Here is a 27,637-nt window from a genome sequence, read left to right as displayed (position 1 = left end):
ATGACTACAGACAATGTAAGCACTGTTACTATGACTACAGACAATGTTAGCACTGTTACTATGACTACAGACAATGTCAGTTCTACTGTTATGACTACAGACAATGTAAACAAGAGTTTTAGTTTTCATTGAATTACATCGAGGATCTTTTTTTTCATTGAATGTTGTACTTTATGGAATCAATCTTATTTTTTCCTTACCATGCTGATATTTAATGTCTTAATATTTCTTTGTGAAAAGTGATGCCACTTCCTACAGTCAGGATTATGTTATCAATGTGGCCTTCTTTACAACAGAATGGCCTTGTCAGTAGCATACTAGACTGACCACTTTTCTAAACTCATTTGTTCTAGTTAATGCTGAGTTATGGGTTTAGAGGATGCCAGGAAAAAGCTGGGCTGTGGAACAAACCCTTCATATAAACATGGTACCCCTCCCCTGAAGAAATTGTGGCAGAAGCTGATTTACACTGAAATAATAAGTCCCTGGTGCTATGTTCAGTGTTTGAGAGTACCAAGAAAAGATGTGAAGGTGGCGTGAATTGAGGAGGTGTTGGGTATGTCTGTACTGCTCGCTGTTATCATTGAAAGTGATGCAGCTGGTGTATCAAATTCTAGACTTCTACATATATCACATGTTTAGGAATGTAGATGTATGATGTCGTACTGGTCAGTTAGACAAATGGTTATGTGATTGACCTAGCTCTGGTTACAGCTAGCTGCATGGCTAACTAAAACCTTTATCTTCGAAATTTATCATGTACTAGCTGTTAGAAAAAAATGGCAATACCATACACTTGGTGGTAAGAGCATTATCAAACTGAATTTATTGCCTGGAGTGTGGCTTATATCTGAAATTAGAAGACCTATGTCAATCATTGTTGTTTCATAAACCTTGTTTTCAACAATTGAACACTTCAATAATAATTTTGACTGACCTTGCTGCTGTATGAACTCTGCCTCACTCATGGTGTGTGGCTGAAGTAGCTCCCCTACTGGGGCAGTGATGCTGGCTGCAAATTTGGTGTCCTGAGTACAGATATTGAACTTAGCTGGCTGGGTGGTATCATTAAAGTTAATAGCTAACAACACTGAAGTAGATGCACCTTGTCCCAAAGAAGCTGTAAAACAAGAAAACATATATATATGCTCATGACACAAAATCTTATCAAAGGGCATTAACTCTGTAACAGAGGGGGTCACAGGCTTTGACATTGGTACACTGAACAATGCTTTTGTATGACTGATGTATACATCAAATTTCATTATCACAGATTAAATGAAGGACTTACAATTTTAACAAAGGGCTATAACTGTGCTAAAAGGGTTGCAGGCTCTAACCTTGGTGCACTGCGCACTGTCTTTGAATGATCAATGTATACACAAAGCTGAATACAAGTAAAAATAAAAATGGAATACACTTGAAACACTGTAATTCAAATTTCGAAAAAGACATAACCAGTATATTTTGTTCTGATATGTTTGTTCAGATACAGTTCACGGATGACTGACCACACATTAGACTTGACTAAAGTAGAAACAACTTTGAAATTTTGAACAGGTCCATGACCAGCCAGATATGTACATACATACTGGTAAACATACATTATAGATACAGAAGCTATCATGCATGGTTAGAAAGTGAAATATTTATTATCACTTCAAGTTAAAAGTGTGTGTGTGCATACACCTAACCTCCTACCTACCATCTCCTTCTGCCTTTAAACAGATGCCCCTAACAAATAACTAAACAAAACCTACAAGATGAATGTCTCCAGAGGCAACCAAATACAAGACTTTTTATTGACACTATTGGTTTTTCACCTGGAATAGTCTTTACAATTCAAACAGTGTCAGATATTGGCTGATGAAGGGTGAAGACCAATTAATTTATAATTAGTTAATTAATAGCCCACTTTACATACATGTATATGAATTCATTTATATATAATATGTTATGAATGACCTTGAATTTCCCTATCACCTTACCATAGATTACAAATATTATAAACGTTTTGTCAATGTACCTAGCGACCCAGTTATCTAGGCAAATAAGATCTTACTTGGTTTCCAAGATATCCAAATGACATCAGATATTTTGAAAAAAAGTACCATTGTCATTTCATCTTTAAAATCCCTATAAAACAATTTTCAGCATAATCAGAAAATATTTCACAAACTATCCATTAGAAGTCTCCATTATAATTATATAGTAATGGTTCTGGAAACACTATATATGGCAAATTATAGGCTTTGATAAAAAATTGTCATGTTGACAAAAATTCAGGGAAGGTTGGCTCACTAGAAACAAAATACCTTTAAGGTGTTACACAAAATGAATGTTTACATTTCAAATTTAATGAAGAAATTAATATAGATTTAACTCCTATTCGTGAGTTGTGAAACAGAATTTCTCTTTATCATTTACAAGTACCTACAAACCACAAGCTGGACAGCAGTGGTTGGAAGAAGGGAGATAACTTTTATTAAAATGAAACTGATGATGGGATTTAATTTTGTAGTTGTATGGCAATGTACGTCAAACTTTCCTTCGTGTATAATAAAAGTCTAATAAAGATTTGCTGAGAAAAGATCAGACATGATTTCAAAGTAAGATTTCCTTCTTATTACACATCTCACTTGTACTGTATTCTCTGTTGCTGCTTTTTTACTTGCACCATTGCTCAAAAGTATTTGTTGAATTTCAACCCATTGTTAAAAAGCAAAAACAAAATGTAAAAGGTGGGGTGAAGTTTGGTAGTATAGCTGGAATGTTAGTTTTGAAAATGCATTTAGGGCGTATTAATTACTTGGGTAAAAATGAAATATGCTGTGTCAAAAGAAACCTGGATGAATGTTTTCTTTTAGATAATAAGCCAATGCTTGATAGAAATGACATATTTTAAACTATTCAATAGAACTACATACTGTTTCGTTTGACTTGTAGGTTTCTAAAATGATCTAGAGACAACCAACAGCATGACATGTGTATTGAAAATGCACAACATCTACATTATGGCTGCTGGACGACCCGCAATGAGGCTGTACTATAGTCTATACCAGAATGTTTATGCAGATAAGCTGCATTATAGTCTATATCATATATATGTACACATGATGAATGACACCACATGAACAAGTGGTATATATTTTCAGTAAAGAAACTTGAATCAGAGAAATGTGTTGTTCCCAAGGCTCATTACAGGATACAGATGAGAGGCTCTTATACACAAGGTGTTAAATTCTGGCCGTGAACCTGTCGATGACCACATCGTAGTAATTGATGGAGAGCCCGTCTATACTCAATAACATTGATATAAAAATAATAAAAATAAATTACTTACCAATTTCTGGAAAATCATGTATTTCCATTCCTGGTTGTAATTTCTGAAAGAAAACAGATCAGACTGATTAGGTACATGACTTTTTACTATACTCTCAGAAGATGGACTAGTTATTGGTTTGTATTTCACACAGGCTACAATCCTACATCACAAAAACTTGTAGTACCCAGTGAATATCATATTTCACTCCAGTAGAGTCCTTCAAGGACAGAATTAAAGCATCTAACTGTATGACATTGCTATCAAAATTCTCGCCATTTATCAACTGTGCAGTTATCAAATCAATACGCTATGAAACTAGAAAATATCTCCAAGACATGAATGCTCCTGTTCTAATGGAAACAGAAGTTGTTAAATGTGACCTCTGAACTTTCAGCATCAACCAATGACCACCTTAATATGACGAAATGTAGAACGTGATATTATGATGTTATGTGGAAAATATAATTCAAAGCTGTTAAAACTTTCTGAAGACATGATACAAATATGCAATAGGAGGCAACATTACAGGACAGAGTGATGGACGTTAGCTGGGGCATTGAAAGGATCAATTTAGTTAAACATGTGGTCATATTATCAAAGTCAATATCTTCGGAATTATTTTTAGTAATTCAACACTTTGTCTGGATTTTTAAGATAGAATTTGAAAAATTTTTTGGAATCAATTCCAACTTTCAAGGTCTATTCTGATCAAATAATACACTTCAGTAATCTGTTTGTATTTGATTTTCTAACCCACCGATCTACAAATCATCCGACATATTTGTGGTGTGTTTGAAAAGATGTAAAATGATTGTCCTGCAAAATGAAAGGAAAAACACATTTTTGAGATAAACTTACCTTATTATCTATATGAATTCCAGATATTGTATTATCACTAGTATTCACAAATGTCATCTCTATGGAAACCATTTTGGGAGAAAATATTGACACAGTTCTTGTAAACTTGTAAGTAACAGTTAAACCTTTCCCTGTCATCCTGTTCACAAGTTCATAATTTTTGGCTGGAAGTGATGCTGGATTAAACTGAGAGAAAAAAGAACAGAAAATTATTAACAAGAATATTGAATGGATGGGAAAATGGTCATTTAATTAGGTATGTAAATTTCAAAGGTCTACTTTCCCATGGCACTAACAGTCAAACAAAAGATATCACAAACCTAGAAACCAAAACAAAGTTTGTAAGTTCACCTTTACATTAGAAGTTACTTAATTGAAAAAAATTCACAAAATGAAAAGTATTTACTTTGATGGATGCAGAAAGTTGCTCTGCTTCTATCCACTGTGTTAGTGGCATTAAAGAGCCAGTAACTTTTTATGATTTTTTATTACAGACAACTGGATTAGTCTTTTCTAGCTGATATATATATATATATATACATCATATTGCATTACCATGTAGGCCTACTGAGGTAGCAAAACTAATAGTAAAGCATCTCAAGATTTGATATGAGGATGCTTCTTATGCTTTGCTAATCAGAAGTGTTTTTTATATTACTTTTCTATAAATATGTATGTGAATTTATGAATTTTTTCCTGAAATCATTAGTTACATCTATAGCAGAATTAAAAGTTTCGAAACATCATTAAGATATCTCAACAACAAGATATTACAATATCAATACTTTTAATTTTAACAGTGTGAAAAGAAATTTGGCAGAACGATGTTAATGCTATATCGAAACAATTATCAATAAGATCCAGCTGTGTTATCAAGAGAAATAATATGTAACTGTTACAAAATTGAGAGTGTCTGTAGTAATCTTCCTCCGACAATCCAATGTAATTCAATAGCAAGCAAAATAGAAATCAGAGTCACATGCACATTTTCCATGGAAACAGGCATGCTGCCAAGAGAGATAAATCAAGAAACAGACATCCTTTACCAGATCTTTTCCAATCTCCAAATTCAGGCTCGCTAGTGAAATCTAATATCATAGAGACACATGGAGGTAAAATCATTCATGAATTCTGTTTTGTAAGACATCTTAAATGACATAATTAAACTTTATAATGAAACATTAATGCATCAGTTTCATTTAAAGACTGACATAAAACAAAAAGAGCTTTATGACTAAATTCCAGGTCTGCATTAGGTATTTTATAAATGGAGTCTTTTTTCAGATGAAATGGGGTCCTGTATATTTTGAATGGTATATTCCTGAAAATATGGGGTACTTTTTAATTTCCATACTTCAAAAGGCTTTAGGGACAACAACTTTAACACAAACTCTTTTTTTCCTTTATTGTGGATAGTGTACCATAATTTTCATTGTTTTATCAATTAATGCATTAGTTTAAGTATGAGATTTTAGCATTTATTTTCTCTAAAATATTATATGGACTAAGAGAGAATCATCATCGTCAATGAAAACTGTGAGTACAGCTTTAGTTAAAACAGAACTCCAGAATTTTTATTTATCCAACATCAAGGAGAAAGCTTCATGAGAACAAACTCTTGCCTGTAAGCTCCCAAGCAGTTGTACATCTAATTACTGAAGGAAACTAAGTGCATGTCTCTACTTGATTCAAAAACATTTTATTCATATTTGATGCAACATTTTGGAAATTGCATCATGGGTTGATCCTACTCTGACCAGCCATTATCTGTTCTACTTACATTCATGCTGTTACTTGCAGACATGCTTGTGCTGCTTAAAGACATGTTAGACATGCTGCCCGCAAGACTTGGGGTCAAGAGGTCAGCAGCTGGGGTTCCTGAGGAGCTAGCAAACCCACCCCCTGGTGGTCCAACTGTAGACAAAATAGGAATAATGAGGACGGGCATACCAAATGCCTGAGAAAAGGATAACACATCAAATGTAGGGGAGAGTTTATATAATGAATATCAACACACATCTTAGACAACAAAAATGCCAGACTTGTATTTCATTCATGATCTTAATGTCTCAGAAATTTGCTTATGTGAAAATGATATCCAACTGAGAGAATATTTGTCATTTTATAATTAATAAAGGCCAAGATGTTAGAGACATCAAGATTCGAACATTTTTTTTCAACAATATTTTGTCCAATGTAATCATCAGTTTTTAAATAGATGCCACACAATTTTCATATTCTCTGATTTGATTTTTCCATACCTTATATAATTCAATGAGGTGGAATTTAGAGTTCCATCGTGAACTAAGACAATAAGTTAGGACACAAAACATTGTACAGGTCACAAACAGAATCACAAGTAAGCTATACATCATTACACCTGGTACTCACAATCATCCAAATCCAGTAAAAGATCATGTGATGGCTTGGCAGATTCTGCTTTAGTTTTCTTAACTGGAGCAGCTTTGACTTGGCTCTGAAGTAAACATAATACAGCATTAGACTCCAGAATGGCTGTGTTAAGCACTGGTAAATAAAGATTTGTTAAAATCATCTTAAACACAATATCTCATTATTTACTTATATCATACTTCAAAACAATAATGATACATGTTTAATTTGGACCAGTCATAAAGATTTAAAGAAAGAAAAACATTAAATGTGTGTATACCTCTTCAACATGTAAGTTATACCTTTTTAGTTTTAGGAGGTGGTTTCTTGTCACTGTCATCGCTTTCCTCCTCTGAACTGTCCTCATCAGATGAGTCCTCACTTTCATCATCATCTTCATCTGAATTGTCTGATGGAGCTTTCTTTTGTAGCACTTTCTTAGCAGGAGTAATAACCTCTTCATCAGAAGAGGTGACCTCTTCTTCAGAGCTTTCATCTTCATCTTCATCAGAGCTATCCTCTTCAATATCCTCCTCCTCATCATCATCATCCTCATCTTCATCAGAACTATCTTCCTCATCGCTGTCATCATCTATAAATAAATACAAGAAGCTTGCTGCTTGTAATACATATATCTGACCAACTATTTCTTTACCAATTTCCTCTACATTTAAAACCCTAGATTTACATGTATAGATGGAGTATATCAAAAAGACTATTCTGTAAGACAACTGTTCGTATATTTCAAATCTGTCATTTAAGGCTATGTCTTGTATCTTACATGGACACCTTTAAAGAAATTACAAACTTGCTTTACTTCATGTAAATATACTGATCATTTTTACCACATCATTATTCTTTAGCAAATCAATACAACAGTGAATTTATATACCCACAATGATTGCTATATCATCAATACACATAGTGCAATTAGCACTGCGACAAAGATGTTTACTCTGATATGGTTAACTTTCAATTTCATCAAATATCATTATAATGTTTACCTTCTGAACTTGACTCCTCCGTATCAGAATAGAAGGATTTTTTCTCCTTCTCTGGTTTCTTTTTCTTTGAGGAGAACTTGGTCTCCCAGGGAGTTGGGACCTCTATGTTACGAACACTGGGATCAGGAGCTACCTCTGGCCACTCTGGGAGCTCTTGGTAGCCTGTGGCCCTTGTGTTGAGGATGTGGGAAAGGGTGCCTAGCTGGAACTGGTCTCGGTCTGAAACATACACACACATGCAAAATCTATCAGTAATGTGACACAATCAAACCAAAATGTAGAAAATGAGAATAAAGGTTGCCTAACTTGCCCTGAATAATGGGGATTTGTCTATAGCATAGAGGTAGAACATAAGACAAGACAGGGAGAAATCACTAATTGTGTAGCCTAATCGACTACAGTACATTGGTACCATCTTTTGTGTTTTTTGGTCTACAATTTGTTTACCATCTTGTCATACTATTTTCGGCTTAAGTATGCAAAGGGTTATAGTACAGCAAAAACATTTCCTTATCAATGTCTTACCATCTTGTACACTACATATGTCAGTGCTAGTAGGCTCCACATTGGTCATTTGTTTGATGAAAACTTAAATTAATTGTAAGGAAACAAGACAACTATCAATTGGGAACATAAATTGGCCAGCATCTCTTTATCATATCTTACCAAGGCATTGATATTAGACCAATAAGAAAGAGTCTTGTTTCTATTCATGTTCAAGGAAGACATAAAATGAAGAACTGGAAACGGAAAAAAACCACTTTGCACTTGAATTTACCTTTGAATTTTGACTCTAGTACTGGTGCTGGTTTTGTGTGCAGAAATATTTTCTTAGCATACTTGGCTAAGGCTCCTCCTTTCTCCCCAGGCAGTATGAGTTGTCGCAAAAATCTGGAGCGGTCTCGAATGTCATAGTTCTGGTCATACTTGGCCAAGTTAAAGACATACTGACACAAGAGTTTAGTCTGCTTAGCATTAGTGATGCACAACTTAGCAGACAGGTTCAATATCTGTAACTTAACAATGTCCTCCTGTGTTGTGGAATAGAAAACAAAAATTACTATATATATAAAAACCTTGATTCACATCAGATTCGTTCTGATTTTTGTTGAATGAAAGAAAGTTTTGATCTTTCTTCACCAGAATATTGAAATGAAAACCTGGACACAGATTAGAACATTACCAATAGCTGTTACATAGTTTTTGTTTTAATATGAACTACACTGATGTTCCATAAGTCTTTCATACTTTTTTATTTTATGATATACAAAAATGTATTCTTGATATTTATTTCTAGATTTTTTCAATGAATTTCCATGACTTTGTTCAGGAATGGATTTTGACAATATTTTGCCAATTTGTACAATAATATCCATATTTTCTTCTTGTAATATCTATTTAATTTTTCATTATTTATTTTGGGAGTAATACAAATATATCTACTGGGCTAAATTCCATGTAATGCCATTTTTCTATATACACTAACCAAAATGAGATTCTGAAAGTCGCATGTTGTAAATAAATTATTTCCCTAGTCATACACAACAGAAAACAATGTTGGTGAAAGACTTATGGTACTTTACTGTATCTCAATGCTGCAGGTTATTTACACATATTATAAACTAGAAAATGTCTGAAACATGAATGCCATGCTTCCAGTGTAAAATAGTATTATTGCTTCATACGTTTCTATACATTACAATGGTTGCCTGATCAGCCTCATCCTTGAATCCCTTAAATATGGACCCATACAATGTCATACCCCTACTAACTAATCATAGGGCATTTAAAACTTTAGGATAAGACAAAAATAAGCATTCAGCCAATGGTAAGCAACATAGAGGGGAATCTCACAAGGAGGGGAAGACTTCTAATTTCACATCCAATCAAGTTTAAGGTTAATGAAATCTTACAAAGCCTTGTGCTGACCAGATAAAGTCTTACATTCAGGGTTGTGATATCACTATCAACAAAACAGACCAATTTTTTTTTTTATTTTTCTTACCTCTTCTATGAATGACTTAGCCATCTTCCTGAGGACATCCGGGGCTATCTTCGGGACACGTTCGCTGTACTCGCCTATCAACCAAAGGATACTTGCCCTCGCCATGGGGACAGTGATCGCATCCACCATCTTGGCCATGTGTATGATGATGTCTTTGTGTTCAGTTGGCTGCAAAGTTCAAGGTCACATTTGTTATGGTTGACTGATTGCACTAATAAAGTATGAGTACTGAAATGAAATATTTTGTTCAGGAAAATCTGTAACAGTTAGTCTTATTGTTATGTATGGAAAACAACTCATTACTGAAGCTTTACTTATCATTAACTAATCATTATCTGTTTGATGAAATAATAAATTTCACAAAGTAATAAAGAGCTCAAAAGCTTGAAACCACATGAAATCCATGGGGCCTTTATCATTCATCTTTCTTTTTAAACTTTTGTAATAAAATCATAATTTCTTTCGTTTCAAAACAAAATAATAAGTATATAAAGAAACAGATTTTAGCTCTGTAATTTTTTTTTCTTTAATCTTGTATGCCATACCAACCTAGTTGATTTGAACCTGTCTACCATATGTATATGTATATCATATGGTCTAACACTACCCTGGCTGGTGTCTAAAGGACAAGTGTTGTTACAGTGCTAACATGGCAGAATTAATAATCATATACTCATGTACTTCCATTTTATTGCTTCAGGGTTAGGGTACCAGTAAACTTAAATAAGGACCAAGTTTATAGCTATCAGAAAAGTCAGGGAAAACATCAAATCAAAATATCATCTGAACTTTGAACTATAAAGAAACAGCACCTCAGAAGAATCAACTCTTGGAAAGACCAAGAAGAAGATGCTTAGGACGAAATATATTCTAATCTACAAAATAAACCTTTAAAGCAAAATTTTGAGAATTGTCTAATCTTTACAGTATTTATATCTAAGAATTTATTAATTAGAACATGCAAAATCCATTAAAATATCTATAACATGCACTGGAAAGTTATTTACTAAATATTTATAGGCAAAACATACCTAGAAGTCGTAACCTTTTACCAGATTTTGACACTACTACAATGGATCGGAGATCACTTCTACGAATCTTTTTGACATCTCTGGGAGTTTTTACAAATTTACAATACGAGGATCTAGACAAATCTGTAGCATACTTGTGTTCTTTCTTTATACCCAACAAAGGTGTCTATCATTACATGACTAGGGCCTCAAATGTCGAAATTCAAGGTCATATTGGCCAGTATATGTAGTTGTAGGAATCAAATATCACCTTCAGAGAAGGATTGTATCTCTTGTTTTATGCTAAGAATTTGCATAATTGATTGAATGGTAAAATATTGATCATAAAAATATGAGATATGAACTACATAAAATTTTACAGGGAATTAGTCATAACATAGGTCAATCTGGTTGGTAGCACGACTGTGTCTAGATTGTCATGTTAAGTAAATTGGCATAACCTAAGAATTTCATTCAATAAAAAACAGTACTAGAGAATGAGGCAAATTTTTCCTGTGTGTAGCAAAGTGTAGATCAGTGATCAGCATATCAAGATCAATAATCTGAAACTTTATATTAATCTATCTCAGACCACCTGAACAAAAATCAAGGGTAACATATCCTCACCTTCAAAGGAAACACACCATTCACCAGCATGCATAAAACAAACAGCTTACAGCAAAACCATATAAACCAGAGCAAAAACATGTGCAATGGTATTCAGACTTTCTTATCTTTTCAAAATATTTCATCACCACACTAAGATTCCTTAAAACTCTCATTTTAAAAAAATAGTTCAGGAACATTTAATTCTAGTTCAATTTAATCATTTTTTCATGTATGTATATAGCTTTTCCCCATTTTTTGCAATTATCCTGACTTAAACAAAAACAAATTCAATTAACTCTTTTTTATGTGTATAAATGTATACCAGAAATGAATGCCCTCACTTCTATGCACACCAGAATCTGAACAGGTGTAGAACTTGACGATACCATAGGGTAAATATGAACCATATATGTAGACAGGTTTTCCAACATTGATTTAATTTAGATCACGATGGGAGGAAACTGATGGATACAGAGTGTAGCTGAAATGGTATTACCTAAAATCAATTCTACATTTTAACAGAAAAATGTAAGACATTATCAAACTTTTGAGATAAACTTTAAAATTACTTCAGTGTAATGGAAAGTAAATGAAGCAAGCAAATGATGATCGATGTTGTAGAAAAAAAAATCTATCAAAAATTGCTCCCACTACCCGACAAAGTTTCTGACCAAAAAGCCCATACCACTCTCCGTGAGCCATTCTGTGATGTGGGTACAGACAAAAATCAACAAAAGCATAGTGGTTAGTACACAAAGCAAATCAACATAACAAACAAGTCAAACCTATTACTCTGGGCAACCTTGTTAAGCCAGATTCCATCCTGAACAAGATTTGTTTGAAACAGCTAATAATTCACAATTCACTTAATGGTGCTGTTATTATAGATACTTTTGACAAAAATGGAATCTTTCTCATATATGATTCAGTGAAAGAAATATATTTTATGTGAATACATTACAGTTAGAGTAACAGGTATTATTAGTCACGCACAGTGAATATATAGGAAGACTGCACCATGCATTTGTGCATCCTTATACACATATTACAGGTGTGTGTGTGCATCATATTGTTACAGGTAGTGTCAAAAGCAAAATAAATACCTGCATCTGAAGCAGTTTCTTAATCACAACAACACTTTCTGCTACAACACTCTCTGAAATTTATAAAGATAAAGAATATTGTATACATTGATTACAGATAGCACATTTAAGAAAAATAAATGATAAGTAGAATTATAAAAAAAATACCCAAAAAACAAAAAAACACAATTACAAAACAGAAAAAAAAATCAATAAATCAGTGAATATGTTGATATGGGGTCACATTAGGAAAATCAATACATATCAATATTTCCTATGGCTTATGGAGAAATTTTGGATACATGTGTTTATGATCCTAATGTAGACATCAGGTGGTATATGTTTTGTAGGCTCCATTTCTGACAGAGGAAACATACATTGGTCTCTGTTTCTGTGAATCTCTAGATAACAAAGATAATATTTCAGTGTCTTATGAACACTGGGCCTTATTCAGAAAAAACTAGAACACTAACAAGTCAGAAAGGGCCCCGCTATGTGTTTAACCCTAATGGTCAGCTTCAGTTGAGTGTTACAATCCTTGTAAGCTGTCAGAGTCAAGTGGGAAGCATTTTTACATTACCCTCGACAACCCCGCGATGTTGTGCACAGAACTTAGAAGAAACGAGAAAAGAAGGCGGACAGACGGTTTGGTGACAAAGAGTCATAACTCTGCACATATTTGTCTTTGAAACTTGAAGTTGGTTTGTGACACTCTGCATTCCCAAGGTATATGAATACAGCAAGTTTGGTGAATGTCGTTCGAACGACATGGAAAGATAAGATACGTGCAGTTGTCTCTGAGAAATGCCAGAAGCAAAAAAATGGACAGACAGACAGACGGACTGACAACCTGATTACTATAGGGCACCCGCATCTCTGATGCGGGGCCCTAATAAGGACAAGAGATAACATTGTTGATTAAATTCACCATCTATTAGACATAAAATTGCACAAACTTCTCTCTTTTTTGACTGAACTTACCATCTCTGTTTGACATAAGATGAACTAATCCATTAAGACAGGTGTCGGTAATTTCAGCAATGTTACTGGCACATCGTCCGATAGCTTGGATAGTCGCAGCAGCAAAATCCTTATCATTACTAGTCACGTATGTCTGAAAACATAAAATCTGTCTGTATATATAAATCAACTTAAGGGTGTATCCTACCTTACCACTTAATATGATTAGGTGAAGAATATGTAAGGATATTATGAGATAAATATGAACCAAATCTATTCTGTCGTTCTCAAGGTTTGACATTGACATTAAATAAGACAAAATATGACATACTGACCAAAAAACAGTACTAGACCACAAAATAGATGCAATGATACCAGTTTATGAACTGAAATATTTCAAATGGATTTGGGATATGATCCGAAAACTGTGTAAAAAAACACAGATAGTTCCTACAAAACATACATTAGTTTTAACCCTATTGATCTGGTTGTGCTGGGAATATAGAATATGGATAAATAACGAACCTGAAGCTCTCGTAGAATGGTGGATATGTTGGTTTCTGTGGCCAAATTAGTCAAAATCTCCAACTGAAACAAGAAAACACAAGTGCTCACAAAATACAATTTAATCAATGGGTTATTCCCTTAATCAATGGGTTATTCCCTTAATCAATGGGTTATTCCCTTAATCAATGGGTTATTCCCAACTTCAATGACTTCAGTCTCCATTCTCATGTAGTAAGAATGATAAACTTCTTTACACATACTCAGCAACACTAGTATTTATCAAATATTAAAGGTTGAAAAACAAAAAAAGCAAACATAAAATAGAAATATGACAAATGTGGTTTTGACAGGAATAGACTTTCATTATTACATCGGGTGTATGTAATTTTAAAAAATCAAACTTCACAAAAAATGAAAGATTAATATGACTGAGTACAAATCTGCTGCTTTTTCAAGTAATTGGCATCTTTTGGTTTAAGGAATCCTTCTTTGAGTTCCACCTTCAGAGATATTGTTATACTTGCAGGGCTTACAAGCCTGCATATTCATGTGATGTAATGTGTACTGCAAAATCTGGATATTGATTCACTGATTTTCATTTAATTTTTCATTCTCTCTTCACCATACCTTGTGCAACTTTATATGGGTTGGGTCACTGGACCGGATGTAAAAACTCTTCAGAAATGGCTCAAACATCCCCTGTTGATCAGAATCATTATGATTTCAAATGAAAGCGTCTAGTCACATTTTGATATCACACAGAGAAATAATAACTTACTAGTTAATCATGTGTCAGACTTCTATACAAAAATCGAAATTAAGAATCAGTCAAAATTGAAAGTGTCCTTTTCTTTTTTTAGATATTTGTGCAGAATTAAGATATATTCTGATTCAAGCAAACCTTAACAATTTTCAATTTATAAGTATATTTTTTTTCAATTTCATATAATTAAGGATGGATCATTCAAACTATTGAAATATAACATTACATTTGTTTCCTTTGACAAGAAGAAACAAGTGAGCTTTATATATATTTACATATTGTAATATGTCATTATGTTGTAACCGAGATGTTCAAATAAAGTTATCGTATGAAGACAGTCATAAGGCCTGAAATCAGAAGTGATACTCAGGCATTTGAAGTGTAAATATTTTTCTTTATCTATTTAACTGTGAAAAGATTAAACCAAGCTGTTGATGTTATTTCAAACGTCATTGATAGTTATATTTTTCAGAAGTGGCTATATTATGATGGTCACTGTGATATTTTTTTTCAGATTTATCTACTTACCTTCCTGTTAATGGTCATTGTGGCTATGTTACTGAGGACAATGTACTGTACTTCTCTGTAAACAAATGATCATACCTGAAACACGTTTCTAAACAGATCCTCCTTATTTTAAAATACTGTTTAATTAAGATTTTACGCCAAATTTGTTTGTATTCATTTGTTAAAAACAAAACACAGTATTACAGATGTTAAAACCTTTAAATGGTACTTTTTAAAAAAAACCTTTAATTCTTGGTATTAATGGAACTCAGAAAAAGAATTTGTCCCATATGTATACACAAAGAGGCTTCAATATGGGATCGCCCAGCTACATCTCACATTTTCTATCTGCTAAAAAATATTAGATGTTGTTATAATGAATCTACCACACTTCACCATCATCACATACACAAAACATGTCTTCAAAAAATAGATAGCCCAATGAGACTAGATAATGTATGTATGAGGTGGACATGACACTTCTTTCAAGAAGTGATATTTTCCAAGTTTTTTTTGTATAAACTGTCTGTTTACCAAGCTACATCGGGTAAGAAAATTTTCCATGTAAAAATAGAAATATTAGTAAAGTGAAACAATGCCTAATAATAAAAGTCCTCAAAAAGCAATCAATTTATAACTCAAACCGATTGTGAATATATGTATTTCTTACTTGTGGCTCCTAAGAAGTCTGATGAGGGCCTTAGCAACTGCTCCTACCTCTGCTTTAGGGGCACAGTGATGATACAACTGAGCTACAGCCATAACAACCTGTAAACAGAAACACACAACAGGTATTATCAGGAGTATACAGTAAATATAGGATAATATTACAGGCTGTAAACAGACACACATAACAGGTATTATCAGGAGTATACAGTAAATATAGGATAATATTACAGGCTGTAAACAGACACACATAACAGGTATTATCAGGAGTATACAGTAAATATAGGATATCACAGGCTGTAAACAGAAACACATAACAGGTATTATCAGGAGTATACAGTATATATAGGATATCACAGGCTGTAAACAGAAACACACAACAGGTATTATCAGGAGTATACAGTAAAAATAGGATAATATTACAGGCTGTAAACAGAAACACATAACAGGTATTATCAGGAGTATACAGTAAATATAGGATAATATTACAGGCTGTAAACAGAAACACATAACAGGTATTATCAGGAGTATACAGTAAATATAGGATAATATCACAGGCTGTAAACAGACACACACAACAGGTATTATCAGGAGTATACAGTAAATATAGGATAATATTACAGGCTGTAAACAGAAACACATAACAGGTATTATCAGGAGTATACAGTAAATATAGGATAATATTACAGGCTGTAAACAGAAACACATAACAGGTATTATCAGGAGTATACAGTAAATATAGGATATCACAGGCTGTAAACAGAAACTTTTAACAGAGAATAAGTTTTTCACAGGAATGTACAATAAAGATAAGGTATCACAACTTGTAAACACTAGAATTGATGATATTTACAGAGTAAATATCTGAACAGAGTTGATAACTGTTTTCTGGAAGATGGTTTAAAAGTTAAAAAGTTGATGAATGACAGACGCCACCATAAACTCACTGGCAACTTCATACCATGTAATTAAATTGTTTGTTCTGCTTGCTCAGATTATGTAAACCAACAGGTCTACTACAGATCACAGATACACTCAGAACCTACCGAAGCATTGCGACTGTTTAACAGTGGCTTGGCCTGTCTTAGCAGCAGTCGGTGGTCGGAGTCCATCACATATGTTTTGTTCTTAGTGTCACCTTCTGTTTCCTTTTCTTCTTCTTCCTCTTTATCTGAATCCTCATAAAATGCTTTTTCCTCTTCAACACCATCCTAGACAAGAAAAAAAAAAAATAAAAAAAATATTCTTACTAATATTTGAAAATTCTGTAATATAAAGTTTGATTCTAACTTAGCAGCAATTCTTTTCTGACAATTCTTAGGAAAAAATTTTCATACAGAATAAAATGATGTTTACCCCTTGGTTGGGTGAGACAAACTGTGTTCTGACGTATCGGGTAAGCATGTTGACTATAACGACTTGGCCCCATTCCTCTACGTCCACCAGCAGGTTACATAACTTGCGGAAGTTTTTGTGGATGAGGTCAATACGTTCAGGGCAAACTTCCTCAAATGCCTGTATAGCGCTTCCAACCACCAGCTGAAACAAACAAATGATGGGTAATAAACTGACAAGTGTACATACATGGTATACAGGACTAAATCAAAGTGTTTGAAGCAAATTATTCAAAATAATCACACACTTCAGATGATTCTCTGATACTTTTTACACTAACACCATGAAATGATATTTACAAGCTATTTGATGATTTGGATATAAATAAAGTATACTCACAGTAGTTTTATCAGCCAGTAGTTTTTCTATGACTTCTATCAATTGATCTTTATTTTCTGGATCCAGGCTGAAAAGAGTAATAAAATATACAGATAAAAAACCTCATCAAAGACTTAAGTGTAACTTTTTAAAAACCTTGATACCATCTTGGCATGACAAACTTTTTCTTTTTAATCAATGACAAATCCATTAAAAGATGAAGGATAGAGTAACAGATATCTCTTGATGGTATCTAAGCCTACAGTATCAATTAATGAAAAGCAAATATTGCTCTGTTGCCATTTAACATTCACAGTCTTATCAGAAATCTTGTAAACAGTTACTATAATGAATTACCTGTAGAGTTTAGGAATTGCGTGTGCTGCTGTCTTGCGGACGTAGGGTGACATATCCACTACAGCCTCCTTTATAGCTAACATCATGATAGGCGAAATCATTGGGACTCTAATGCTTGACAATACACGCAGGGCACTTGCACGAATGAGCTGGTTTGGGTCCTAAAATCAAGGTTTACATTGTATCAAGATCATTTTCAAGCTGATTCATTTAATTTACTCTGAACTCTAAAGACAATATTTACAGTGCTTTACCTTTATATTCAAGCAGATTCTTTTAAAATATCATTCTAACATCACTGTAGATTAAATGAATGTTGAAATGAAGTTAACATTTCACTAGACAGATAAAGGTACCTTTAACGCCCGCTGGAATGTACTGATTGACAGCAGCGCCACATCCTGTTGTTCTTCTGCATATCTGGTAAGGTAAACATATACAAGCTTCTTCACCTGCAATATAAGTCATATAAGTATTAGTTCACTGGTGAAGTATAAAGAATAACAAGTTGGATTAAAAAATAAAATCAAAGTCATATTTCTCTGATTATAAACCAGTGTCTGGTAATTTCTAATATCTATTCAGAAGAATTACTGTAAAAGCACATATTTAAGAGTGAAAGTGTTGTGTTAAAATATGGTTACACAAATTACAATTCCTGACAGCTGATCATGTAGAAATCACTATGGAAGTGCATCTTCAGGTTTGTTTTCAGCAACATTTCATTAGTGATGGCAACAATTTTCTAAACATACTGATGGTAACCTTGACCCAACAACCCTGAAACTCAAAGTTTTGAGTTTGATTATCAAGACCATCACATTCAGGTATGAGATCATGCATCAAACTATGGTTTTCCATTGGTACATCTTGTTTCTTCAAACTTCATTGTTTCACTATTGTGAAAGCTTATGTATTTCAACTGTACAGAAACAAAGAACTGGGCAGTTATGAAGTAAAGGTACTATGCACCTGTTATTAAATATGTAAGCTGCCTATAAACCACTCATCATCAGTTTTATTAACATTGACTACATGCTAACATACAGAAGCAAAAATCTATATATTATGACATAAATTCTCACCTCAAGGTTTTTCGAGACAACATTTTTCACCACAGCAGGAAATAGTTCTGAGGCATCCTTTCCCTTTGCAACCATCTGTAGATACAAAACGTCCATTACAATAATCATTTTTAATGTTTCTGTCGGGTCCTGTTTAATCATTTTCTTTCTGTTTATTGTAAGACATCTCAAATCAAACTAAAGAATAGTTAACAAATCATGATCCAAATTTTTAACAATTTTGAGGAAATCAGGTCCATTATTTTGTAAAATGATTTGGTTTTAAGTACAAATCTACAACACACTGTCTTCGCAAAAGCAAAATGCAGACCTGTCATTTAATCTTTGATAAGAGAGCTAACCAACCATTTCCCTGTAATGATTCCACCTACACCCCAGGCCCAATACCTCAGCCATCTAAATTAATTATTGGTGTGGTATAGGACTAGACCAAGGATACTGCCCCCTCCTGAAACACACATAACACAATGTTTACCAAGACTTACCCCAATGATCCTTTTCATGGCCTCCAGTTTGTGTGTATCCCGGTTCCCATCTAACATGGTCTTAAGATCATCATGTCTGAAAAGACACATAATTATTTGAAAAAGTTTTTTATCAGCACCTTTAAAGCCCTAATATATGCTACTTTCACTTAAAAAAAAACAAATAAAAATGTTTGATTATATAGCTATAGTTAGAAATAATTTATCTGAGAAGTACTCGAGATGACACAGTGTATTGGTATTCATATGAAGTGATTAAAATTCACTGTTTGTAAACATGCCTCTATTTATGATTGTTACTGAATGACAACCAACCCCATTTTATCTGTGAGATGTCATCACAAACAGTGAAAAGTATGTGTGACATTGCACTTTACCTCTTAACATTACTATACCTAGTAAGTTTTAAACGCCATTTTTTTCTTGGTGGCCTTTGGAACTTGGTTTGTATTTTCAGTGGCAGTCACTTTAATTCATTTCTATTTGTCTCCATATCCCAACAAAGTGTTTCTTTATAGACACCACTCTGTCTAAGTATATTTTACTGTTGTCCTTGCACAATTATCAAGTGAAAGTTTGTTTACTGGTTTTTTTCCCCAATAAATTCACAAATTTGCTTATGATTGAAAGTAGCAATATTAGGAACAGCTTATCAATAATTAATGGATGTACTTATCATATATATTTATAAACTTCATTTACAATTGCAAAACAAGCTTTATACTTATATTAATCACTCTTGTTGTCCTGGTTGGAAGAGCGAATGGTTTTACAGTGGAAGGATACCAGAGTACCCGCGGAAAACCCATGTGGTCAGGCAGATGGCCCTATACCTTTTCACATTCATTCCGGGAATTGAACCTCGGACAACAAGGTGAAAGTCGACAGTGTTACCACTGCGCCATCCGACCACTCGTATATATATATAGTTCAACTGTGTCCATGCGTAATTCAACTCATATAACAAGTTATATGATATATAACTATGTAAAATGAAATGAACTAAAATCACATATTAACCATATCAAAATCTACAACACCAGAACTGAGATCTTATCCTACTAAATGCTCATCTCTGATTGTAAATCATACCTTTTTGATACATTTCAGTACACTAGCCATATATTAAAATACAGAGAAGCGCTATTTTCTGAATAGACTTGGACCCACATAAAGAATGAATTTGGATCGATGGTGTGGCAACTGTAACATAAAGAAAAGGGAAGCAACTCTTAAGGTTTTTGAAATGCAAGAAGGCCCTTCCACCTTTTTAGTTTCTTTCTTTTGTCAATGTTTTTTTTTCTAAAAAAGGAGAGGATCACAAGGAAATACAATCAATTAAAACAACAGAGAGAAAATTGAACATTTGATTAACAAAAGCTACCACTTTCTCAGTTTTTGTAAGTTGTTTGTTTGCCAATACAACAGGTGAAAATCAATATTTAAAATACAGGTGCGAAACAATTTAACATCTAGGTACCATGAAGTATCAAAATGACTCAATAAAATTTAGAAATTATAAAGATAAACGTGAGGAAACTAACAAGTGATGAAGACAAGTACTTGTTTTCTTTTGCTTATCAAGAGTAAGGTTGTCATAGATACAGAATTCTGGCCTAGGTACCTTAATTCTAATACCCAACATGTACCCAGGTAATCAACATGAAATGTACCTCTGTATTACTTCAATTGGTTTTTCCTCTTGACAAAAACTGATAACAGAATATTTCCTATCATGATGGGTACCCTGCAGGTATACCTTTTTGAACTTGGTTACATCACCAACCCAACTCGTGTCTGGTTGCTCATAACAGTCCTAATTTCATAGCATTTTAGTATTTTAGAGCAAAACGTGGGAAGTAGACTAACAGACTCCAAGTCCATATCAAATATATACATTCAGAAAATAATGATATATATAATATCAGTGACTCATAAATTAATATAAGCCATAGTTCTAGTATTCATAGATTATTTCTAGATAGTGTTAATTCAGCAGATGTTTAAATTTTCTTATGGTATTTGCATTTACAATTTGTGTGGGTATATGATTCCACATATCAAAAACTCTAAATGTAAAAAAGTTCTGTCTTTGTTCTTTGTAACAGCAACACTTTCATGGTTTTCCTTGACCCTTGAAAACCATCATTTTAGTTCCTTAAATTGACAAAGAACCATAAAATCAAGCTTTACTCTATTTTGTAGACTTTCACCATTCATAAATTTGAAGGTCTCAGGGAAAACCCTGAATATGCAAAGTTTCCTGTTATGATCACATATCCTTTCATTTGTGTCAATAATGATATATTAATAGATTGGAAATTGTTTTTCCGTAAAAAATGTTATTAATTATTTTGAAGATGGTGATTATATGCCTCTCATCCTACTGTATTTTTATAGATAGTTATTTGATCTTGACCAGAACTAGTTTTACCTGATAATGCCCTGAAGTTAAAAAAAGGAAACTAGTATACATGTTAACACAAGAAACAAATTATCAGTAAATATGTGATATATTTTTGTTGTATAAATTCAATAGTTACGCATGACAAAAAAAAACTTCTAACACTTGTACTGCACTCGTGACAGCCATAGTCTAAACCCGTTTCATATACAATACAAACATTCAGAAAAACTCATTGGTGTATGGTTGTGATAATTCCATCAAAACATACATTCATATGACCGCTTCATATGCTATCTATCAGATATGATTCACTGTAGTCTGTATTATCATATCAGGACTATCGACGAGTTTCACTTTGCTATCAGTCATGACTACTTATAATTGTACATATATATTTCCTATCCTTAAATCACAATTAATGAGTGAGACACCAACGACTGCTGATAAATGGGACCACACATCGATACACATATAATGCAGTCTCCTGTCAGATCGACATATCGTGAGGCATCTATCTTTATGCACACCTCTTAAAATCATTACTGAAAAAGCCGCTGCTGGCAGGATCACTGGCCAAGTCCGCATCTCCACTACCAGTTGAAGACGGAGGTTTGTCGTTATAGCCACCAGAGAGCTGAAAACTGCTGTTTGCAGCCATAATCTTCTATTTTCTTCTTTCACCGGCGATTTTCCTTCTGACGGATGTTGCCTCCTGCCACTATTCACTTCCGCCTGGCCTTTTCCGGCACATGCGCAGCAGCTTGGTACATCAATGTCATCTTTACAGGTCATAGGTTCGATGACCAGCTGGGACAAAAATAAAAGATTATTTTTAGATTACATTTTTTCACTTTATAACGGGTAAATATAAGTCCATACATTGGAAAAAATCAATTCCAAACGCACATATTCGCTTTTTGATTTCTTTTTGTAAAGCATATTTCTTTCCAAACACTCATCCTGTAATAATTTTTTAAGAATACATGTATATCTATTTGCGATCAGATTTCTTTTGATAACATCCAACTATAATTTCATCAATCTAAAAATGACTTTGTAAAATCACATTTTATTGCTGTGATTATTGATATTATGAAGTACTGTTGGATAATGAAATATTTATCATATTGAATATTATTTGAATAACAAAATTTCTGTAAGAGTCATTTCGTGGCTGAATATTGCATAATTTCGCTAAAAACAACAACAACAACATCATTTGATTGTATGGTATTCAGACTGTCATGAGTCAAATTTATTACTGTTTTTTTCTTTCTCGTTAACTTCTGAATATTATACAGTGGGGATACTGCTGGATGTTTCCCAGCTAATTGATAGATAGGACATTGTACAAAAGACATAGTGAATAGCACCTTTTTAATACAACCTTAGAACAAGTCGTTATGTGTGTAATTTTATGAGATACTTGACTAAGAAATTGACAAAACATATACTTGTAAAACAATGGAATGACCTCCCACTGTCCACGTTATATATCAGCTATGTCGCAATAGATATAGAACCAAAATTTCTTCAAGAATGATATGGAAAAGCATGCTTCAAACAACAAAAGTAATAACAAAGTGTAGTCTTTCGTTCATTATGTAGTACGTTGTTCATGTATATTGATTCAAGTCTCATTTAAAATTCTGTTCTCAATTTATGTCCTAAATGCGAGTTGACTTAGGTTGTTATATAGAAGTTTTATTTAGATAAATTTGATGTATGTGAGTTTGTAACAACAAAAGTAATATCTGTAGTACACTTGAGCATGGTATCTATAAAATTAAATCAACATCTCATTTGATGTAGATCTAGACATATCAGAGGTTCAAACCTATTTGGTGTGCAACATATGTTCCAATATGGCGGCGAAATCTGGTCTCTGAAACCTATTTATTTCATCTCATGATTGGATGGTGCTGCAAACCTTTGGTGGTATGAATTGGAATATTAAAGAATAAACTTACAACATGTATTTTGGTATTGGGCCTAATTACAAGTGACCTCCGGTAAACTGAATAATTGGTGAAGCTGGTAATGTAAAAATTACCTGAGTTCAATTGAGTTATCTCCCCATACTTGGTCATGATAGTCACTTAGAGCATTGGGCTATAGGTAACCTCAGGTGAAGTTCCAAGGTGTGTAGTTGATGCTCCATTCCAATGACCTTTTGTATTTCTCAGAAAGTTGAGAAATGGACTGGTCTGTGCTGATATGGTTGTTTCCATGGTCATAATTTATCATAATTAATTTGGACGACCTCCCACATGATGTTCAGTGAGGTAGCCAACAGCTTTTACATAAGGAGACAATGCCTAAAAATGACACTGGCTGTTAATGTTTTCAAACATATTCTGTTGAAATGGTCTTTTCAGCAAAGTAAACACAGGAATATCAAACATGTTACATACAGTCCCTAAATGAGTAAAGATTCTGATCCCTATATTTAGTGATGACTTCAGTCAAGCTTCAATAACATTTATCTGAGTGATTGAGATCAAATGTTTAGAATATAAGACAATAGCAGATTCTAGACTCGTTAACCTTATCAGTAAATGAGAAATTTGCTGTTCTAACCTTTTTCTTTAAATTATGGTATTAGGAGACATAGAGTCACACTATTTGTCAAATCGCATAAAAACATTTGTTGACTTTCAAGGTCACATTGGTCAAAAACGTTGAAATTTTCTCAATATTGAAAAAAGCCTGTGGCCATGATACTGGACCAGTTGTATGTGGTGATAAAGGCATACCTAAGTGATACAAATAAGTACTCATTTTCTATGTCACAGTTTTCAAATCTGTTCCTTCAAACATTCTTTTGTAATAAACAAGAGATCCCAGAGGGACCTTTTGACCTATTACACCATCCTTTTTTCCTTTGATAGTTGCATCTTTCCCCTCTTTTATATTATTTCTTTTGTTCTTGTTCTTAATTATATGAAGTTGTTTGAAGTAATAGAGAAAATTCATTTCCTTTTTCTTATCAATCCCTAAAGCAGCGGTTCAAATAGGGACCAAAGGGAACCCACCCATGAAATTTGAAAAGACCCACACTGGGACCAAGGGAAACATACATATCAACAGTAGGCAGATCCATCCAACAATTCTCATGAAATAGTGATAAACTTTCACTGTCTTTTTCAAGATAAGCTACCTTCAGTCGTTTTGTCCATCTGATCATTTCAAAATCAAAATGGCACAACTGAAGACCCAAGGAAACTCGTGTGAAATTTGAAAAGATCCATACAATATATAAATAACGATAAAAAACTTTCATTTTTAGTCATTTTTTCAGATCAGTCCCAAAATAAGTTGGGCATAACAAGGGACCTACAGAAAGATAAAGTTGCAGTTTGTGAAATATCATTAAAGTTACTCCCCTGCTCTCATCCCACCAAAAACGGAAAAGAGAAAAAAAGTGAGGACCAGGAACGAGCACAATGGACAATTTAACGGACCACGAACATAATGCTATTTGAATCACCAACCATCTGATGACTGTGGACTAAAAGCAATCACCAACCATCTTATGAGAGCAGGATATAGATATACTGCCATCCCCATCATATACACAAGTGGTGTCAGGTGACCTTTGACCTTAACCAATTGACCAACAAAATCTAATTCGGTGTATATCTTTGTTGTCATGCTAGGGTGGGAATCTGAACTAAATTTGTTTACGAGTTCATGATGTGTAAAGTTCTTATTTCCAAAATGGTCAACTTGACCGATGACCAACTAAATCTAATCAAATGTAGACCTTGGTGACTTGATGCTATGGTGTTTATATGATCTATCCTAACGGAAAAAAGAAACGCAAGTTTTTGCCCGGGTTCAAATATTTCAAATGTTTTATGGATGATCATATTGTTAAGATGTTTATATTAATTCCTGATTACTGATTAAAATTTGATAAGTTCTGTTGTCTTAGCACAGACGGCGTTGGCATGGATAGCGTTTAAACGTGGATACCCTACGCCATTTCCTGATCAAAATCAATAGCGGGTGTGCCCACCTCGAGCTGCAGTCGCTGCTCCAACTCTCCTTACCATTGACCCCATCAAATTGTTTATGTTATTCCACTCCTGAAGAAGGGCCTGCGTGAGCTGAGCGTCGTTGTTTGGGACGTTGACGCGCTTCCTGAGCCTCCTGTCCAGCTCGTCCCACAAATGCTCTATCGGGGACAGATCTGGACTGTAGGGTAGCCAGTCGAGTACTGGGACATTGTTTTGGTTGAGGAACTTACGACACATCCTAGCAACGTGCGGCTTCGCATTATCCTGCTGCAACGTAAGGTTTCGCGCTTGGATTAATGGAAGGACATGAGGAATGATGACCTGATCCCGATATCGGACGGCTGTAAGATTGCCTTGGATGATCACGAGAGGTGTTTTCACACCATGAGAAATCCCTGCCCAAACCATAACAGACCCTCTCCCGAATCTGTCGTTTTCTTTAACGCATGCGTCAAAATATCGCTCACCGCGACGTCGATAGCAACGTTTTCGTCCATCTGACCTGTACAACGTGAACCGAGACTCGTCCGTGAATAACACTGGTCTCCAGCGGGCCAAGCGAAACCAATTTGGTGCATGTGCACGCATCTATTGCATTCGACGTTGACGTCGCCTGGGTGTAAGTTGCGGACCAACGTAGCGACGTCGTGGCCTTAAATTGAGCTCCCGCAACCGATATCTAACTGTTCTTGGACACACGGCGACCATTAGTGCCTACAATATGACTTGCCGTCTCCGTCGCTGTCTGAAATCGGTTACGTAGGTGTGAGAAACGTATGCCCTGATCTTGACATGGCGTCGTAACGCGTGGACGTCAGCTAATCTTCCCGTGGCCCTGAGACGCCCAACTAATCGAGCTATCGTTGACTCATGGACTCCAAATTGCTGGGCGACGAGACGTTGCTATTGGCCCTGTAGAATTCGGGCAATAACCCTACCCCGATCAACTTCGGACATTCGCGGCATGCTGCTTTTTAATCGCCTTGGAATGAAATGTTGTGCACTGGTTGTGTGCTGTTCAAAACTTTTTGGTATGGTTTTCAAGTTGATAGCACGTGGTAGTGCTACGGACGCACGCTTTGTTGGAAAATCTGTTCAAATCGTGCAGCGTCGTCCGTGGTCACGGTTGACCGAATTTAAACCGACGATTATTTAGACAGTACACTGAGGTATTTATGTGTCACATTTCACAACATTTGGTCTACGGATAAAAAAGAAATATTACCAAAACTGAATTTGCGTTTCTTTTTTTCCGCTAGTATAAATCTGTTCAAGGCTTCACAAGAGATCTTGTTCACGTTTTCACAGACGCACTTACTCAGGCCCATATACACAAAGTCAAAACTATGTACCATCTCCCATTTATTACCCAAGTCTAGGGTATCAAGAGACTTAAGATCTTAAAAGAAAGAAGAAAATGAAGCCTGGAATACTCAAGCATTGATCCTTCTTTAGGATTTCCAGATTAGGTGAACAATATAAAGGTCAACTCATCCTCTAGATTGGTAAAAAATTTTTATCCCAACCTTTTGAGAACAATTTTCATTAATTATCGACACTCTGAAGTGGCTCCTTTTAAGTTTGTTTCCTAAAGTAATGAAACTTGCTATATTCCAAAAACCCTGACTTTCAGCATTTTCATCATTAGCTATATATAGCTATGCTTCAACTGTACCTTTGATGGAAATGGAGCAAGAACTGTAACCAGAGAGTGTCATGTGCAAATTGTGTTCAACAACAAGCTATGCTAACCTGTCATGCTAGTTCCTTGGGAGAAACACCTGAGTGCAGGTGTCGGAGTACCTAGACTGAAAAACTGCAAAGTGGAGATAAGGTGAAAGCAGCAATAACATCAATTGGATTGTTATTCATACACAGAGT

General features: G+C 34.3%; 1 protein-coding gene across 1 annotated transcript in view; it reads right to left on the bottom strand.

The window, feature by feature from the left end:
* LOC132544124 (AP-3 complex subunit beta-2-like) overlaps nt 1–22,392 on the bottom strand; it is a 30,477-nt gene extending 8,085 nt beyond the window's left edge. Inside the window, exons 1-23 of the mRNA XM_060207691.1 lie at nt 22,262–22,392; nt 19,328–19,403; nt 18,843–18,917; nt 18,114–18,209; nt 17,758–17,918; nt 17,422–17,488; nt 17,044–17,226; nt 16,734–16,898; nt 15,692–15,789; nt 15,043–15,097; nt 14,379–14,450; nt 13,770–13,832; nt 13,266–13,398; nt 12,306–12,358; nt 9,584–9,751; nt 8,357–8,609; nt 7,579–7,797; nt 6,877–7,166; nt 6,575–6,659; nt 5,964–6,097; nt 4,184–4,369; nt 3,344–3,386; nt 938–1,120 (exon numbers count right to left, since the gene is read on the bottom strand). Of these exons, the coding sequence (XP_060063674.1) occupies nt 938–1,120; nt 3,344–3,386; nt 4,184–4,369; nt 5,964–6,097; nt 6,575–6,659; nt 6,877–7,166; nt 7,579–7,797; nt 8,357–8,609; nt 9,584–9,751; nt 12,306–12,358; nt 13,266–13,398; nt 13,770–13,832; nt 14,379–14,450; nt 15,043–15,097; nt 15,692–15,789; nt 16,734–16,898; nt 17,044–17,226; nt 17,422–17,488; nt 17,758–17,918; nt 18,114–18,209; nt 18,843–18,917; nt 19,328–19,403; nt 22,262–22,392 (2,989 nt within the window). The remainder of the gene's footprint in view (nt 1–937; nt 1,121–3,343; nt 3,387–4,183; nt 4,370–5,963; nt 6,098–6,574; nt 6,660–6,876; nt 7,167–7,578; nt 7,798–8,356; nt 8,610–9,583; nt 9,752–12,305; nt 12,359–13,265; nt 13,399–13,769; nt 13,833–14,378; nt 14,451–15,042; nt 15,098–15,691; nt 15,790–16,733; nt 16,899–17,043; nt 17,227–17,421; nt 17,489–17,757; nt 17,919–18,113; nt 18,210–18,842; nt 18,918–19,327; nt 19,404–22,261) is intronic.
* Between the last annotated feature and the right edge of the window lie 5,245 nt (nt 22,393–27,637).

Source organism: Ylistrum balloti, unplaced genomic scaffold (assembly GCF_031769215.1).
Source record: "Ylistrum balloti isolate Yb309-2 unplaced genomic scaffold, AGI_CSIRO_Ybal_v1 Utg369782, whole genome shotgun sequence".
NCBI classification, from domain to species: domain Eukaryota; kingdom Metazoa; phylum Mollusca; class Bivalvia; order Pectinida; family Pectinidae; genus Ylistrum; species Ylistrum balloti.
Note: the sequence above shows the minus strand (reverse complement) of the source record. Positions and strands in the feature narration are given on the sequence as shown.